The sequence below is a fragment of the Rhinatrema bivittatum genome, chromosome 3 (genome assembly GCF_901001135.1).
Source record: "Rhinatrema bivittatum chromosome 3, aRhiBiv1.1, whole genome shotgun sequence".
NCBI lineage: Eukaryota > Metazoa > Chordata > Amphibia > Gymnophiona > Rhinatrematidae > Rhinatrema > Rhinatrema bivittatum.
Window position 1 is genome coordinate 484,936,456 of NC_042617.1, and position 18,108 is coordinate 484,954,563.

Consider the following 18,108-nt stretch of genomic DNA (forward strand, 5'->3'; position numbering starts at 1 on the left):
GAGCAAATGGTTCAGGAACAGACTAGAGAGGAGAACGCAGGATTTGGTGAAAGGTAACAGTGGTGGAGCCGCTTGGCAATAGTGATCGTAATGATAAAATTTGAATTGACAACTGGAAGGTGGACAATAAGTAAATCCATGGCTCTAGCACTAAACTTTCAAAAGGGAAACTGATAAAATGAGAAAAATAGAAAAAAGTGAAAGGTACAGCTATGGACATTGCTAAAAATACCATCTTAGGAGTGCAATCCAAATATATTCCATGCATTAAGAAAGGTGGAAAGAAAGTCAAATGATTGCCAGTATGGTTAAAAGGTTAGGTGAAAGAGTATTTTAGCCAGAAGATCTCCCTTCTAGTTTGTAAAAGGGATCCATTAGAAGAAAACAGGAAAAAGCATAAGCACTGGCAAGTTAAATGTAAAACATTGATAAAATAGAATTTAAAAAGAAGTTGGCAGTTGAGGCAACACTCATAACTTTTTCAAATATATCCAAAGCAGGAAGCCTGCGAGACAGTGATTTGGACTGTTAGATGATTGAGGGTTAAAGGGACACTTAGGGAAGATAAGGCCATTACGTAAAGACAATGATTTCTTTGCTTCAGTGTTTACCGAGAAGGATGTTGGGGAGATACCAATTTGCAACGGTGACAATTCAGATGAATTGAACCAAATCACTGTGAACCTGGAAGATGTAGTAGGCCAGATCGACAAACTGAAGAGCAGTAAATCACCTGGACCGGATGGTATACATCCCAGAGCTCTGAAAGAGCTCAAAAGTGAAATTTCAGACTTATTACAACTAGTTTGTAACCTATCATTAAAATCATCTGTTATACATGATGACTAGAAGGTTCCAATGTAACACCAATGTTTAAAAAGGGCTCCAGAGGTGATCCAGAAAACAATAGACTGGTGAGCCTGACTTCAGTGCTGGGAAAATCATGTAAATTATTATAAAGAATAAAATCACAGCACATATAGACATGATTTAATGGGACACAGCCAGTACAGATTTACCCAAGGGAAGTCTTGTCTCCGAAATCTGCAACTTTTTTTTTTTTTTGAAAGGATGAATAAGCAATGTAGATAAAAGGTGAACCAGTAGATGTGGTGTATTTCGATTTTCAGAAGGCGCTTGACAAAGTCAAGCTTTTAAGAAAACTAAAAAGCAATGGGATAGGTGAAGATGTTCTTTTGTGTATTGCAAACTGGTTAAAAAACAGGAAACAGTAGGATTAAATGGTCTGTTTTCAGTGAAATAAAGGTAAACAGTGACAGCCTCAAGGACAGTGGTCCCCAAACCTGTCCTGGAGGGCCACCAACCAGCCAGGTTTTTGGGATATCCTCAATGAATATGCATGAGAGAAAATTTGCATGCACTGCCTCCATAACATGCAAATTTTCTCTCATGCATATTCATTGTGGATATCCCAAAAACCAGACTGGCTGGTGGCCCTCCAGGACAGGTTTGGGGACCACTGCTCAAGGATCTGTACTGGACAGGTGCTTTTTAATATATTTATAAATGATCTGGAAAGAGGTACGATGAGGTGATCAAATTTGCAGATAAAATTATGCAAAGTAGTTAAATCACAAGCGGATTGTGATAAAATGCAGGTGGACCTTGCAACTGGGCGTCCATATGGCAGATGAAGTTTAATATGGACAAGTGCAAGGTGATACATTTATTTATTTATTTATATTTAACAGTTTTATATACCGACCTTCATAGTAAATAACCATATCGGATCGGTTTACAATTAACAAGAATAAAAAACTGGGGTAACTATTCAAGTAAACGAAAGATAAACAGTAAGTAGGAATGAGTCAAAAGTTACAATCAACAGGGAAGAGAACTTGGAAGCTTGCAACAAGCTGGAAAGAAGATAAGGCAGGAAATAAATATGAAGTGATGCCATAGGGCGTACGGGTTAAAGCTTAATGGTGCTTTAACCTGGGAGAGTCAGAGTCCATTCGTGAGTATAATCATCATAACGGGTTTATTTAGAGAAAATATGTTAGGTTCCATATTAGGAGTTACCACCCAGGAAAAAGATCTGGGTGTCATAGTGGATAATACATTGAAATATTCGGCTCAGTGTGCTGTAGCAGTCAAAAAAGTAAACAGAATGTTAGGAATTATTAGAAACAGAATGGTGAATAAAACGGAAAATGTCATAATGCCTCTGTACCGCTCAATGGTTAGACCGCACTTTAAATACTGTGTGTAGTTCTGATCGGCACATCTCAAAAAAGATATAGTTGCATTGGAGAAAGTACAAAGATGGTCGACCAAAATGATAAAGGGCATGGAACTTCTCTAAGAGGAAGGCTAAAGAAGTTAGGGCTGCTCAGCTTAAAGAAGAGAAGGCTAAGGGGGGATATGATAGAGGTCTACAAAATCATGAAAAGACTTGAACTGGTAAATATGAAACTTATTTACTCTTTCAGATAATGCAAAGACTAGAGGGCACTCCATGAAGTTGGCAAGTAGTATATTTAAAACAAATCAGTTAAATCTTTCATTCAATGCACAATTAAGCTCTAGAATTCATTGCCAGAGGATGTGGTTAAGGCAGCTGGGTTTTAAAAAGTTCTGGATGAGTTCAGAAATTGCTATCAATCAATAGGGAGTACCTGCTGCTTGCTGCCAGTTTTAGTAGCAATGGATCTGTTTAATGTTTGGGTACTTGTGATTTGGATTGACCACTGTTGGAGACCGGATACTAGGTTTGGACGATCCTTGGTCTGACCGAGAATGAACCTATTCTGTGGACAGAAGCCTCATAAGCAGCACACCTCAAGCATCAGTTCTGGGCCCAGTTCTTTTCAATATCTTTTTGAGCAATATTGCAGAAGGGTTAGAAGGAAAACTTTGCCTTTTTGTGGATGAGACTAAGATCTGCAACAGAGCAGACACACTTGAAGGAGAAGAGAGAATGAGAAGTCATCTAAGAAAACTCAAGGAGTAGTCAAAGGTTTGGCAGCTGGGATTCAATGCCAAGAACAGCAGAATCATGCAAAAGGAGCTCTACGTGACGTGGCGAAAAACTGATGTGCCCAGAGAGGGAAAGAGACATTAGGGTGAAGGTGCCCGATAATATGAAGATAGAAAATCAATGTGACAAGGCAGTGGTTAAGATCAGAGGGTTGCTGAACTGCATAGAGAAGGGCATAATCAGCAGGAAAAGGGTGATAATGCCCTTATAGAGGTCTTTGTGAGGCCTTCCCTGGAATCTGTCTTCAGCTCTGGAGACCATATCTGAAAAAGGATAGCAATGGGATAGAAGTGATCCAGAGAAATGCAACCAAATTGTTGTGTGGTCTGCACATGGGAGCTATGATACAGACTTTTAAACACCTAAAAGGATTTAATTATGCACAGGATTTAATTATGCAAATCACTTTTTTTCCCAATGGAAAAAAACGGTAGAACTAGGGGACATAATATGAAACTCCAAGGGGGTAGTTTCAGAACCAAAATTAGAAACTAATTTATTCTTAGAAAGAGTGGTATATACATGAAATGCTCACTTGGAAGAGTTAGTGAAAATGAAAATGGTAATGGAATTCAAGAGGGCATGGGATAAACACAGAAGATCCCCTATGGCTAAAGAATGGAAACAAAGAAATGGTGTAACCTGTATTAAATTGGGGGTAACCTGCACTAAGCAGCAGCTATTAGCCTTAAATTAAAAAGAATTATCATGCTAGGCAGACTGGATAGACTGCTTGGGTCTTTTTTTGCTGACATTTACTATGTTATAACTGATACTTCACGCATAGCCAGCATAGCTCTCTGCTTCAACGGCAGGGGAGAAGAAAAACAACCAATAAGGGCTGAATAACAGTCTGGGTAAAACAAATAAGCATGGGTGTAGCTTGCTTATTGCGGCAGTTACTACCCCTAACTAATCAAGCTTGATATTTCACTTGGATGCAGCTCCATCACTGCTCTCTACATTAATGGTGGGGGTGGAAGGGAAATAGAACCAAAGAGCTAAGAGAAACAGTTAAGTATGAGAAAAAAAGTGTGTGAAGCTTGCTGGGCAGACTGGATGGGCTGTTTGGTCTTCTTCTGCTGTCATTTCTAAGTTTCTATGTTATGCTTGCAAGGCTGACTGCCCTCCTACCCTGTGGCCTTGCTCCTCGACGGCTTTCAGAGTGGAGACAGAGAAATATACAGGAAGACTTGAACAGTCCTATTTCCTTAAGCTCTTCATGTCTGCAACTCTGGTTTCCAGGGATCATACTCATTCTGAAGACCACAAGTTCTCTGTACTTGGTGCACAAATATGACCTCTCCCAACTAGAAGATAATCATACATGATGCACTCAATGTGAAACAGCAGATAGCCTCTATCATACTGCTAGATTTCTGTTTCCATAATATTTTTATACAAGTTGTTCTGCTAGCTGTTTTAGGCCAAGTGATATAGGAAAATGTAGTCTGATTATATTTTGTAGGATTGCTCTGTTAATTACCACAATTAATCCTGAATAAGTATCCAATCTCTTCCTTCTGGGTGGCTCTCTATATAAGGAAAAAAAGTCTCTGGTGTGGGTGAATTGTGGGGTAGGGAGGGCGGGCTCCACTACTTACTCTACTTTACCCTAAGCAGAATAGCTTTAGAACCACCAATTCCCAGCAAAATATCTTTATAGTGTTTATGTAATTCCCCACAAAAGTTACATTGGATTGTGCTTAGAAAGTACCCCAGAAAAAAAATCCCCTAATATTTGAGGCTCTCAGGTCCTACCCATTAAATGTCTCACTGCTGTGCTGAGCCCTTAAGACCAAAATGTAGTCCTCTCCTAGTTCCCTCCACTCTTCTACCTCTTTTCCTCCCTTCCCAACTTAGGTTCTATTCCTGTATCCTTTCTCCCTCACCCCATCACTACCTGATTCTGGTCTCCCTTTTCCTGTCTTCCCCCAACCACCACCCCAAACAAAGTCTCCCTCTTCCCCCCCCTCCCCCGCACTACAATGTAAGTCTTATGTTCCTTGCCCCCTATTCCCAATATTTTCAAAGCTCCAAACCCCTGTGGCTGTACTTCCAGCTTTTCTTTGAGTCCCCCCCACAGCTGGCAGGAGTGGCGTTTAATAGTGCAGCAGCTATCTCTACCACATGGGGCCAGTCTTACAGTTTGAGCTAAAGATTCCATAATATTGAGACTCATACTATGAAACCAACCCAGCGTAATGTGCTATTAAGTGCTATTCCTTCTGTCAAGTGCATGCACAGCAGGGGAGATATGGAGGAATACCCAACCCATCAGGCTTTGAGGAGGCTTAAGAGTCCTCAAGCCTCATCTTATACTGGGCACAGATCACTACTGCCTAGACCACTGGTTGAGAAACTCAGGTAATGTTGAAAGTGCCTGAAACACCACATCTTATGGGACCATGGACAGTCTTCCCAGTTCACACAACACAAAGAGCAGCCCTGCCCTTATATGACCATTATTAGAAACATTTCAACCATTTACCTATCACTCTGTCTACTTCCTTCTGCTCACTTCAACCCAGCAGCAGTGACTAATCTCTGCCTCAACAGCACTGGGAGGTTAGTCAGTGGCTTTCTTTAGTATCTCGTAGCAATATCAAGAGTCAAGGTGAGTGTTTGTCTTCAGTTGGCAAAGCCTATAGAACCTTGCCAGCCATGTTGCTTCTGGTGGCTCCTGCTGCTACCCATCTGTGTTTTTTTTAAACTTACACGTGTAACTTTGCTTTTACCTGAATAACTTTCCATTGTCAAAAAAAGTTACATGTGTATGTTCCTGCAAGTGCATAGCTGAAAAGTTACACAGCCTGATAACTGTAGGTGCTTCTACAGTACTTTACCGTAAAGAACACCTAAAAAGGAAAGCAGATCAAGAGTTACATTTTAATTCACTCTTTAAAGCCAGCAAAATTGACTGCTAGTTGGCCAGTGAAATGATTCATTCATAACTGATAAACTTCACACATGAAGGGATAAAATCTATATGCAATATAGATATACATAGTAGAACAATCTATATAAACATGTGTATATTATACACACACTATGTAATATGTCTGTAATTCTTAAAGATCATATTGGTGATAGAAAGGATAAATAGAGAAATCTTTTAAAGATGTACCTTACATTTCCTTTGGCAAATCCAAATCTTTAACTTCAAGTAGATTCCTTCAGGAAAGCAAAATTGCTTACCTTGTAATAGGTGTTATCCCAGGACAGCAGGATGTAGTCCTCACATATGGGTGACATCGGTAATGGAGCCCTATGTACGGAAAAACTTCTTTAAAAGTTTCCATGAAACTTTTGAATGGCACCGGAGTGCCTGAGCATGCCCAGCATGCCATGATATTCCCTGCCACAGGGGTCTCCCTTTAGTCTTGTTTTGTAGCAATAAGCGTTAGCAAAAATAAAATAATAAAACGTATCAGGCCCAACTCCGCGGGGTGGCGGGTGGGTTTCGTGAGGACTACATCCTGCTGTCCTGGTATAACACCTATTACAAGGTAAGCAATTTTGCTTTATCCCAGGACAAGCAGGATGCTAGTCCTCACATATGGGTGATTAGCAAGCTAGAGGCCGAGTCATTTGGAGGTGAGCAACAGTGAAGTATTGTTGTTGACATGAATCAGTCGAAATCACAGCAGGTTGGATGTAGAAGGAGTTGGGATTACACTGGAAACAAGTTCTTTAAGACAGATTGTCCATATGCTGAATCTTGTCTTCCTTCTTTGTCTAAACAGTAGTGAGCTGCAAAGGTATGAAGAGAACTCCATGTTGCTGCTTTGCAAATGTCCAGAATAGGTACAGAGCGAAGGTGTGCTACTGAAGTTGACATCGCTCTTACTGAGTGTGCTTTTACTCGCCCTTGAAGAGTAAGGCCTGCTCTTTCATAACAAAATTGTATGCAATCTGCTAGCCAGTTTGACAGAGTATGCTTACCCACTGCTTTACCTGGTTTGCTTGGATCATAGGATTCAAACAGCTGACTGGATTTTCTTTGGGTGTAGTGCGGTTTAAATAGAAAGATAATGCACGCTTACAGTCCAAAGTGTGTAAGGCTCTTTCTCCCTGGTGAGAGTGAGGCCTAGGAAAGAATGTAGGTAAAACTATTGATTGGTTCAAGTGAAATTCCGTGACAACCTTAGGAAGGAATTTTGGATGTGTCCGGAGGACTACCCTGTCATGGAGGAACTTTGTAAAAGGTTCGTATGTGACTAGCGCTTGTAATTCACTGACCCTTCTGGCTGAAGTAATGGCTATGAGAAATACCGTTTTCCAAGTAAGGTATTTAAGGTCACAAGTATTTATGGGTTCAAAAGGAGAACGCATAAGTCTAGTTAATACTACATTCAGGTCCCATTGTATGCTTGGGGAATGAACTGGAGGTGTAATGTGAGTTAGGCCTCTCATGAATTTACTGACGAGAGGCTGTGTGGAGATAGGTGCATCTTCCAGCTTATTATGGTAAGCTGAGATTGCACTTAAGTGTACCCTTACAGATGATGTCTTAAGACCAGAGTCTGAGAGATGGTAAAGGTAATCTAGTAGCGAGGTAGTGGGGCAAGTGAAAGGATCTAAATCTGAGTGCACCACAAATAAACCGTTTCCATTTGTAGGAATAATTCTTTCTAGTGGAAGGTTTACGTGCAGCTATAAGTACTTGAGATATAGAGGATGGAAGGTTGAGAGGTTGTAAGATCAAGCTCTCAACATCCATGCTGTCAGGGACAGGGATTGAAGGTTGGGATGGCGCAACTGACCCTGTTCCTGAGTAATGAGATTGGGAGCTACTCCCAGGCGAATCGGATCCCTGACAGAGATCTAGCAGTGTGGGGAACCATACTTGTCAAGGCCAATATGGGGCTATGAGTATCATGGTCCCTTTGTCCTGTTGTAGCTTCACTAGTGTTTTGGTTATGAGTGGTATCGGTGGATACGCGTATAACAGGCCTGAATTCCAATGGCGAGCAAACGCGTCCTTTTGTAGGCTGTTCTGCTGTCGGAGTAGAGAGCAGTAATTGTTCACTTTGTAGTTGAGATGGGATGCAAAGAGATCTATCGTCGGTTGACCCCAGCGTTGGAAAATCTTGGATGCTATTGCTGGATCCAAGGACCATTCGTGCGGTTGGAACTGACGACTTAGGCGATCTGCTACTATGTTGTGGATGCCTGCTAGGTAAGTGGCCCGAAGAAGAATTGAGTGTGTCAGGGCCCAGTCCCAAATCTGTGCTGCTTCTTGACAAAGAAGATAAGAACCTGTCCCCCCTTGTTTGTTGATGTACCACATGGCTACTGTGTTGTCCGTTTGGATCAGAACAGTCTTGTGTGATAGGCAGTCCTTGAACGCATGTAGCGCATAGCGTGTAGCTCGAAGCTCCAGGAAGTTTATTTGAAAAGAGGCTTCGAGCTTCGTCCACTTGCCTTGTGTCTTTAGATGACCAATATGTGCTCCCCACCCTAAGGTGGATACATCTGTAGTCAAAGTCACTTGTGGAACTGGTTGCTGGAAAGGTAGGCCTTTGAGCAGGTTGTTCATTGATGTCCAGAGGAGTGCAGATCTGAGCTCTGGTGTTATTTATTTTATTTATTTATTTATTTAACATTTTTCTATACCGACCTTCATGGTTAAATACCATAGGTCGGTTTACATCGAACAGGGGTAGAAAATAACTAGGTAAGGAAAAAAACAAAGTTACATTAAACGAGGACCGTGAACTTGGAAGCTTAGGTAGCTGGAAGAGAAAAGATTAAGTTAAGTTAAAAGGAGAAATAACAAATTCCGGACTAGAGATAGTCCAGACTAGAGTTAGTCCACATGTTAGAGTCGGTATCCATGCTGTCCAGGTAGTCAGAGGAGGGGGGGAAGTTCAATTGATCGTGAGTAGATAACGTCTAATGTGTATCCCAGGGTTCTGGGAAGGCTAGGCGGAACAGCCACGTTTTGAGTTTTTTCTTAAAAGTTAGCAGGCAAGGTTCCAGCCTGAGTTCAGCAGGGAGGTTGTTCCAGATGGCTGGGCCTGCTGTCGAAAATGCTCGGTCCCTGGATGCAATGAGTCGCGTGGCTTTGGTTGGAGGGGCTTGTAGCGTTCCTTTGGATATTTCTCTCATTGGCCTGTTAGAAGTATGGAGTTTTAATGGAATTTCAAGGTCGAGATAAAGGAGATTGTAGATGGATTTGTGTATTAATGTTAAAGATTTGTGAAGGACTCTGTGGTTGACTGGTAACCAGTGTAGATTTCGGAGGATGGGTGTAATATGATCACTCCGGTTGGTGCTTGTCAGGATTCTGGCCGCAGCATTTTGTATCATCTGAAGTGGCTTGATGGTTGAGCTGGGTAGTCCTGTGAGGAGCACGCTGCAGTAGTCTATTTTGGCAAAAATCAAGGATTGAAGAACTGTCCTAAAGTCATGGAAATATAAGAGAGGTTTGAGTCTTTTTAATACCTGTAGTCTGAAGAAGCAGTCTTTGGTTATAGTGTTAATCATACTCTTTAGGTTAAGACGGTTATCAAGTATTACCCCAAGGTCTCTAACCTGAGTATGAGTGAGGGCGTGGTTATGTTGGGTCTGTGACTGGTAGTTGTCTTGGTTGGCAGAAATGAGGAGGAGTTCAGTCTTATTAGCATTGAGGACCAAATTTAAACTGTTGAGGAGACTAGTGATAGATTGTAGGCAGTTGTTCCAGATCGAGAGTGATTTGGTAATGGATTCCGTTATGGGGATCAGGATCTGCACATCTGTGAATAGGAGTGGACATTGGTTGAGTGGCTTGTATCCACTGAGCTTTGAGTGTCCATTGCAGAAGTCGCATGGTCAATCTGGCCATGGGAGTTACATGAACTGTGGAAGCCATGTGCCCTAGAAGAATGAGGCACTGGTGAGCTGTTACCTGGAATTGGTTGCGAAGATTGTGAGTCAACAGGATAAGTGTTTGAGCACGGTCTCTTGGAAGAAAAGCTTTTGCTATCACAGTGTTTAGCTCTGCACCTATAAACTGTATCAGATGAGTTGGTGACAGATGGGATTTCTGGTAGTTGATGAGAAAGCCCAAGGAGTGCAGCACTTGGATGGTGAGCTTGAGAGAAGTGAGAGCTCCTTCTCTTGATTGACTTTTGATGAGCCAATCGTCCAGATAAGGGAACACGTGCACTCTTTGCTTGTGGAGGTGTGCCACTGCTGCAGCCATGCATTTTGTGAATACTCGTGGTGCTGATGCAAGGCCGAATGGCAGCACTCTGTACTGGAAGTGCTGATCCAGCACCCGAAAGCGTAGGTATTGGCGATGAGGAGGAAAGATGGGGATGTGAGCGTATGCATCTTGAAGATCCAGAGAGCAGAGCCAATCTCCCCTTTGAAGAAGAGGTAGAATGGTGCCTAGGGATACCATTCTGAATTTTTCTTTTTTGAGAAATTTGTTGAGATTTCTGAGGTCTAGGATAGGTCGAAGGCCTCCTGTTTTCTTTGGAATGAGGAAATATCTGGAGTAGAATCCTCTGCCCTTTTGAGGGCCAGGAACTGGTTCTATGGCCCTGGCTCTCAGAAGGGTGGATAACTCTGTTTGAAGAATTATGGAGTGTTGATTTACTGTCCAAGATTGAAGTGGTGGATTTTCTATTGGGATAGTTAGGAAATCCAGTCTGTAACCGTGAGTTGTGATGGATAACACCCACTGGTCGGTGGTGATGGAGGTCCAATTGTTGTGGAAGTATTGTATTCGACCTCCTACTGGTGTTTCTGGGAATGGGTTGATCTGGCTGCTGCTCTCTGGGGCTTTTCAAAAACCAGATGTAGTGGCCGCCTGTGGAGGTGGTTGAGCCCTTGCAGGCCTTTGTCTAGGCTGCTGTCGTTGCGTTGGGCGGCTAGTTCTTGGCCTACCTGCTGGGGGGTAATATCGACGTGGGCGATAAGGCCGTCGAGTGTCACGCCTTGGAAATTTCCTGGCAGAAGGCTAAGTGTCTTATGGTTGAGAAGACAATTGTTTCAAGGTTTCAGTGTGGTCCTTTAGGGTTGCCACCGCTTCTTTTATTTTCTCACCAAAGAGATTGTCCCCCAAGCAAGGCAGATCTGCCAAATGTTCTTGAACCTCTGGGCGCAGATCAGAGGCTTTGAGCCATGCCCATCTTCTTGCCGCAATACCAGATGCTGATAGCCTTGCAGCAGTCTCAAAACAATCATAGGTTGCTCGAACCTCGTGTTTACCAGAGTCGAGGCCTTTATGAACTATGTCTTGTAAGGATTCCTGATATTGCTCAGGAAGAGAGAGAGAGAGTTCCTGAACCTGTTTCCAAAGGTTTCTTTGGTACTGGTTCATATATAATTGATAGGATGAAATTTTTGAAACCAGCATTGAACCTTGAAAGATTTTCCTTCCCAGGTTATCCAGAAGCCTACTCTCTTTCCCAGGTAGTACAGAGGAGTGGGATTTTTGCCGCTTTGCCTTCTTCTGAGCGGATTCAACAACCACTGATTGGTGGGGCAACTGTAGTTTCTGGAACCCTGGAATAGGTTGCACTAGGTAGTTTGACTCTGCTCTTTTATTAACTGCTGACACCGAACCTGGATGCTCCCAAATCCTATATTGCAGTTCCTAGAACACCTCATGGACAGGGACTGCTAGCATTTCCTTGGGAGGGTCCACAAACTGGAGGACTTCCAAGGTCTTTTGACGTGCATCCACCTCTGTTTGAATGGGAAAGGGAATGGTGTCAGCCATCTCTTTAACAAAGTTGGTGAAAGAGAGGTCCTCAGGAGGTGATTTCCTGTGGTCATCTGGCGGAGAAGGCTCTGAAAATATTTCCTCATCAGAAGAGAATTCAGAGCTGGTGTCTACAGGCATCTCATGTGTGTGATGAGGGATTGGCTGCATAGGACGAGATGGTAAGACCGGAGAACGAGGCCTTGGGGGGTCTTGGCACTCCAGATGGGCCTGGAATCGGTTCCATTGGAATTTTCTTAGTGAGGATGTCCAGTAGTGTGTCCAGTTTGGTGAAAACTGGATGTAACCCGGATACATCCTCCTTGGGCACCGGTGATGGCATCGAAGATATCGGTGTGGGCACCGGTGGAGGAATCGATGGAGGTACCTGTAGCACCGGTGAAGGTACCGGAGTAGGCATCGGTACCGGTTCCCATGCTCTCGGTGTCTGCGGCATCGATGGTGCTGGCTCTCTCGGTGATGGAACGGGCATCGGTGGAGTTGTCGATGGCTGAGGCGGAATCGCATCGCGCAGAGCCTGTTGCACCGCTTGACGAATAAAGGAGTCAAGCTCCACTCTCACAGCTGGTGATAACAGAGTAGCTGTGGAGGGAGGTGGTGTTGGCGATGCCAATACCTCCTCAGAGCCCTGAGGAGGTATGGAGCCCGGCACCGATATCGGTGGGGATCGCCCTTCACTAGGCCTCGGAGCCTCAGTTCCCGTCCGGGGTTTCTTTGCTGGCGAGGCCGTGGCTTCCGATGGATTCTCTGTCATCGTTACCTGGCGTCTCCGATGCCGGTGTTTTTCTTTCTGCTTTTCGCTCCCCGAGGTCGATGCTTTTGAAGAAACCGAAGGGGATGGTGTTGAGGCATCTCCCGCCTCTGGACGTTTCTGCTTCAGCATTATTTGACGGACTGAAGCGGATGGAGAAGATTGCGCTGAGGTCGAAGGCCTTGGAAGCAATTGGATATTGAATAACTGCTCCATTTTTTCGGCCCGAAGACGACGACCTTTAGCTGTCATTTCCGCACATGATTTACATTTATTTATTTAAAAGTTTTTATATACCGCACAATGGATAAATATATATCCGTCTAAGCGGATATTGTGGTCTTTGCCTAGGCAAAGAACACATTCGAAGTGAGGGTCGGTTATCGACATTGTCCTCACACAATTTGGGCATTTTTTGAAGCCCGAGGCCATGGCGCCGGACAGCCGTCGACGGCGATAAGCCCAAAAATATCGTTCCCGGCCGGGAATCGAAAGCGGAAAAAGTTATACTAAGGGAAACCCCTGCGGATGGAGTAAATTTTTTCCGAAAATACGAATTTTTTTCGCTATGTGAAATTCACCTCAGGACTCCAATTATCCCGCGATGCTAACGGCTTCGTGGAAAAAAGAAGACTAAAGGGAGACCCCTGTGGCAGGGAATATCATGGCATGCTGGGCATGCTCAGTAGGCACTCCGGTGCCATTCAAAAGTTTCATGGAAACTTTTAAAGAAGTTTTTCCGTACATAGGGCTCCATTACCGATGTCACCCATATGTGAGGACTAGCATCCTGCTTGTCCTGGGATAACCACTATATCTAATTCTAATTAGCCTAGAGTAATTTGTAAGATGTTCTGCCCTTGTCCTGCCTAATCAGCCACACATAGGACCAGTTTCAACACTAGTCACAAACAAGCAGCACCTGTTCAATTTCTATTTGCTGAACAAAAGTGAGAAAACAGGGACTGACGTGGAATTACAGTAAAATATAAACAAAAAAACTTACTAGCCCCAGTTTTTTCCAGTTAAATATAAAACAGAGCTGCTCAACTGCTAGGTTCCATGTTAAACAGAAAAACTTACTTGATCAAATTCTTACAATGTATTTAATTTAGGAGGTACTACATGTCATGCATTTAAAAAATGTACTACTTATAAAATAGTAAGGAGACTACACAGCTTGTCACAGTTCCTGAATTAGAGAGAAGAAAATAAAAGCATATAAAAGTTCCAATCTCAGAAGGAACAGTGGTTAGCAATGTCAGCATCTCCTCTTTCTGTTTCCTCTAGCACTAAAAAGGCCAAGTACCCGACCTCAATTTTGAATAAACCAAATTCGCAACCTCGTCCTGTCACATCACTTCTCCCAATCTCCCCATCCACTGCTGCTTCTCTTACTCTGATCCCCTTTCATGGAGGCGAGTTGTGTGCCACCGACAGGAACTTTCTACTGCGTACAGTACTGTGAGCTAGTGCATGTTCATAGTGCAAACCCCTCCTCTCTTTCAAACAAGAAACCTGTGAGAGCAGGTGGAAGGGGGCATACCTCACTCACAATTTGTGAAAAAAAAAAAAAAAAAAAAAAGGCTAATGAAAGATTTCAAAACTGTATTTTAAAACTCAAAACTACAATTTCAAAAACTCATGTTTGATAATCACCCAAAACCATCATCTGACAGAGCTTGTCAAATCACTCACTGGACACTATACATTGAATTTTTTTTTTTTGGGGGGGAGGGGGGGGTGTTTCCTGAAAAAATCCCGAGAAGCTCTTCTGGAGATGAACAAACCTGATTTATTCATTTCTCCTTAACATTCTTGTATAGCAGTGAAAATAACTAGACTGCTGTTGATTAGTTATTGCTTTCTCTACCAAAATAAAAAAAGGACATTCACATACTTTTCTTGAAGCTTTTATTTGATGGATGTGGTTGGAATCCTATTGTTGGTAAACCGTACGTGCTCATGCGTTGAACGAGACTTGCTACATTTCCAACCTTTTCCCTCTTCACTGGAATGTTTTCATCCTTGATTTCTGCCTCTTTAATTTCCTGAAGAAAGAGAAAAATTAAAATTAAGTACAATCAAGCTGATTTCACATCACAATAAAAGAACTAGCTGATAACTAAACCATGTTACTTGATCCAAGTTTGCTCATCCTTGTTTTAATGTAATGCATTCTCTTGCACAGGTTTTTTGTTATAATGTAAACTGAAGTGATTTGTAACTTGTTACAGGAATATCGGTATATAAGAGTACTAAATAAATAAACAAAAACAAACAAACTGGTGAAATTCACTGGTGGATGTTTTGGACTCGCCCCCACCCCTCTTTGCACATGCTAATCACCCTACTCCCAAACCAAACCTCATCACTTCAGTGCCGTGCAGGCCTACAGCTGCCGCCTCCTCCACTCTAGCAACACAGATGGTAGCTATTTGATCTGCCTGCACAACACCTGCAGATGCCTTTCTTCCTGCTGCCAGGTTCCGCACCTGCTTCCAGACCAGCAGTTCAAGCCATCCTTCTGTTTGCCTCAGGGACCCGCTGTACTGAGGCTTTACAAAGACCCACATTTAGCAGCAAAAGATACCCCCTCATGACCAGAGCCACAATACATCCACGGCCTTAAGCATTTTAGAGATATAGATACTTTTCCGAATGCCAAAGAACTCACTACATGAAGTTTATTTTAATAAGTTTGCGAAGGAAAGGTAAGCTGTGTAGCTAATTGTTAGAAAAAGCCGCATTCTTGTATTTTTGCATAGAAATCAAGGCTTGTGTGTTAATCATAAAAAAAAAAAAAAAAGTGTTTAAATGGGCTCTCCTTAATATTAAGCTAAATCATAACAGGAACAATATGTTAAAGTGGGTTTTTTTGTTTTGTTTTTTTTTTTAATTGCATCCTTCAATGTCTTTTCTTGAATTATAAAATCTGTATTCAGAGGCCTCCATGAGACCCACTTATATTAAAAGTATATGCAAACTAATTTAGCAAGATAGGTACTAAAAAGCTGAATGGAAATATTTATTAGATTTCTCATTCACCATTTCCTGAAAGCCCAAGGCAAAGTTTATATTGCATCTAATATTAAAAGCAAGTTTGCTTATCATAAACAGAATTCTCCGTAGACAGGAGGAAGAATTAGCCACAATATGTGGGCAACCATCTGATGGTAGCAAAGGGGCCACTGTCTGAGATCAGTAGAGCTTTTCTCTACTGAGCATGTGTAGGAGTTCCCACATAAGCACTGCCTCATGAGACCATCAGTCCATCTGTAGAGCTTATCTTTAGCTAAGTAATCGACTCTTCAGGGAAGGATAGATATTAAGCATGGGTAATTCATCCTGTCTACAGAGAACCTCGTTTATGGTGAAGAAAATTCACTTTCTCCATTGACAAGCAGAGCTGAATTAGCCTTGACAAGTGGGAAAGTGGACAACTGGGAGAACAGGTTGCGCAAAACTGCTTGCCCAAATTTATTGATGCTTCTTGAAAGATTATCCAGACAAATATGTGGTATGTGAAGGTTGGCAGTGTCACAACTTTGTAGGTGTCTTTGATAGGGACAGTTTTGCGATGAGCCTCAGAGGCTATGTTGTGTGCAACGCAGTTTACCAAAGAATTACATGAAGTATGTTTAGCTGCTGCTTTCCCCATCCTGCTAGGGTCATAGGAGACAAAAGCTGGGAAGCTTGACAATTCTCCTCACTGAAGTGACTGCCACAAGAAATACCACTTTCTAAGTGAGGAACAAATTTCCATGCTGGGTCAAGACCATGAATCTCAGCAGAACAGATTCCAACAGTTCAAATGGATGTTTCATCAACAGTGCAGGGAAAAGCAGAGATCTCACATAACTGCAGATTTGGAGACTGGGGGTTTTGCATGCCATAATCTTTTGATAAACTTTGCGACCAATGGGTGAACAGAGATTGGCTTTCCTTCTACATAGTGGTGGAAGGAATCAATAGCATTCCCCAAACATTTACATAGCCCTGAGAAAAACAGGTATCAAAGAAGATCCTTAGAGTGACAAGCAGAAAGATCTAAAGGTAACTGGCACCAGGTGAGAAATCTTTTCCACTCAAAAGCACATTATCTTCTGGGTAATAGTCTTCTTACAGAAATCAAAATATCCTCTACCTCCTTGGACAGTGCTCATGGAGAAATCAATGAGAACTCAATGTCCAAGCTGTTAGGTTGAGAAAGTAAAGTTTGGTCGCTGTAGACAACACTGCCCCGCCCCCCCCCCCCCCCACACACACACACACACAGTGTTAGAAGTGACAGCGAGGTTCCCAACAGAATTGGAGGATGCACCAAGAGTTAAACCAGGTACAATAACCACACCTGTCTGGGCCAAGCTGAGCAATGAGAATTATTTCTGCTCAATCCTGAATCACCTTCTGAATTGTCCTAGTTACTAAATGGTAGTGGTGGAAAAGCATACAGAAGACAAGATATCCCATCTGAGCAGAGAAACCCCAGTGTGAATCTGAGTTCATTTAGAAAAATGGAACAAACTCTCCACTTTCAGATTTATCTCTGATGCAAACAAGTCTATGGGTAGCTGACTCATAAGGGGAATAGGCTGTTTGCCACTTAAAGATCCAAGGACCACTTATGTGGTTGAAAAATTCTACTGAGACAGTGAGCCAGTGTTTTGGACATCCCTGGGAGAAACATTGCCCAAAAGGTAGGCTCCATGATTGACATCCCATGCCTTAATTCTTTCGGACTCCTAGCAAAGAATCTAGGAACCTGTTCTGCCTTGCTTGAAATGCATAAAACACTGCTACTTGACAGTCCTGTTTGAATTAGGATTTGTTTGCCTTGCAGTAGGTGACTAAATGCTTACAAAGCATAATTAATTACTATTAGCTGCAAGAGGTTTATCTAACAGTGGTGCTCCTTCAAAGACTACATCCTTTGAATTCAACAGGACTCCACTACAGCACAAATTTTCAAAGGCCTATGTGCATAAAAACCGGGGTTTACATGCGTTGCTGGGCCTTGCGTGCACAGCATGCATTTTATAACAGGCCCGGCCAGGCACATAAACCCCGAGCCCTGAAAAAGGGGCGGGACAGAGGCCAGCAGCCACTGTTCCAGGGAAGCTTGCGCTGGCAGGCACATAACTTGCTTCTACTCCAGAGGACCAATAAGTAATAAAATAAAAAATTTGGGGGAAAAGTAGGTTAGGTTTAGGGGGTGGGGAGGAGAGGAGAAGAGGGAGGAAGTGTAGGTAGGAAGTAGGGAAGGTTCCCTCCCAGTCTGCTCCATAATTGGGAGGGAACTGGGGAAGGCCCGATTGTGTCGCCACGTGTATTTATGAACATTCCCCACTCCCGGATTTTAAAATCCGGCGCGCATGTGTGCATGGCCACCCGCTTTTATAGTTTGTCCCACTATGATTAAAGGGCTCACTGGAGGAGTCTCATATGAAGATGCACAAATTGAACCACATGGATAGTAGCTGTCATTCGACTGAGTATAACTAGTACTAAATGAGGCATGGATCAATTCCAATGTAAGAAGTTTTGCATCAGATTAGAAAGGCCTCCGGAAGGAATGCCCTTTCCATGAGAGAGTCTATCCAGGCCCCTATGAACTAGATCCTCTGAGTTGGA

The 18,108-nt window shown here is 42.8% G+C and overlaps 1 protein-coding gene across 1 annotated transcript in view; it reads right to left on the minus strand.

Annotated features, from left to right (window-relative positions):
* Positions 1–18,108, minus strand: part of CD2AP (CD2 associated protein) — a 387,343-nt gene that overhangs the window by 292,778 nt on the left and 76,457 nt on the right. Inside the window, 1 exon segment of the mRNA XM_029596051.1 lies at positions 14,375–14,525. Coding sequence (XP_029451911.1) covers positions 14,375–14,525 — 151 coding nt within the window.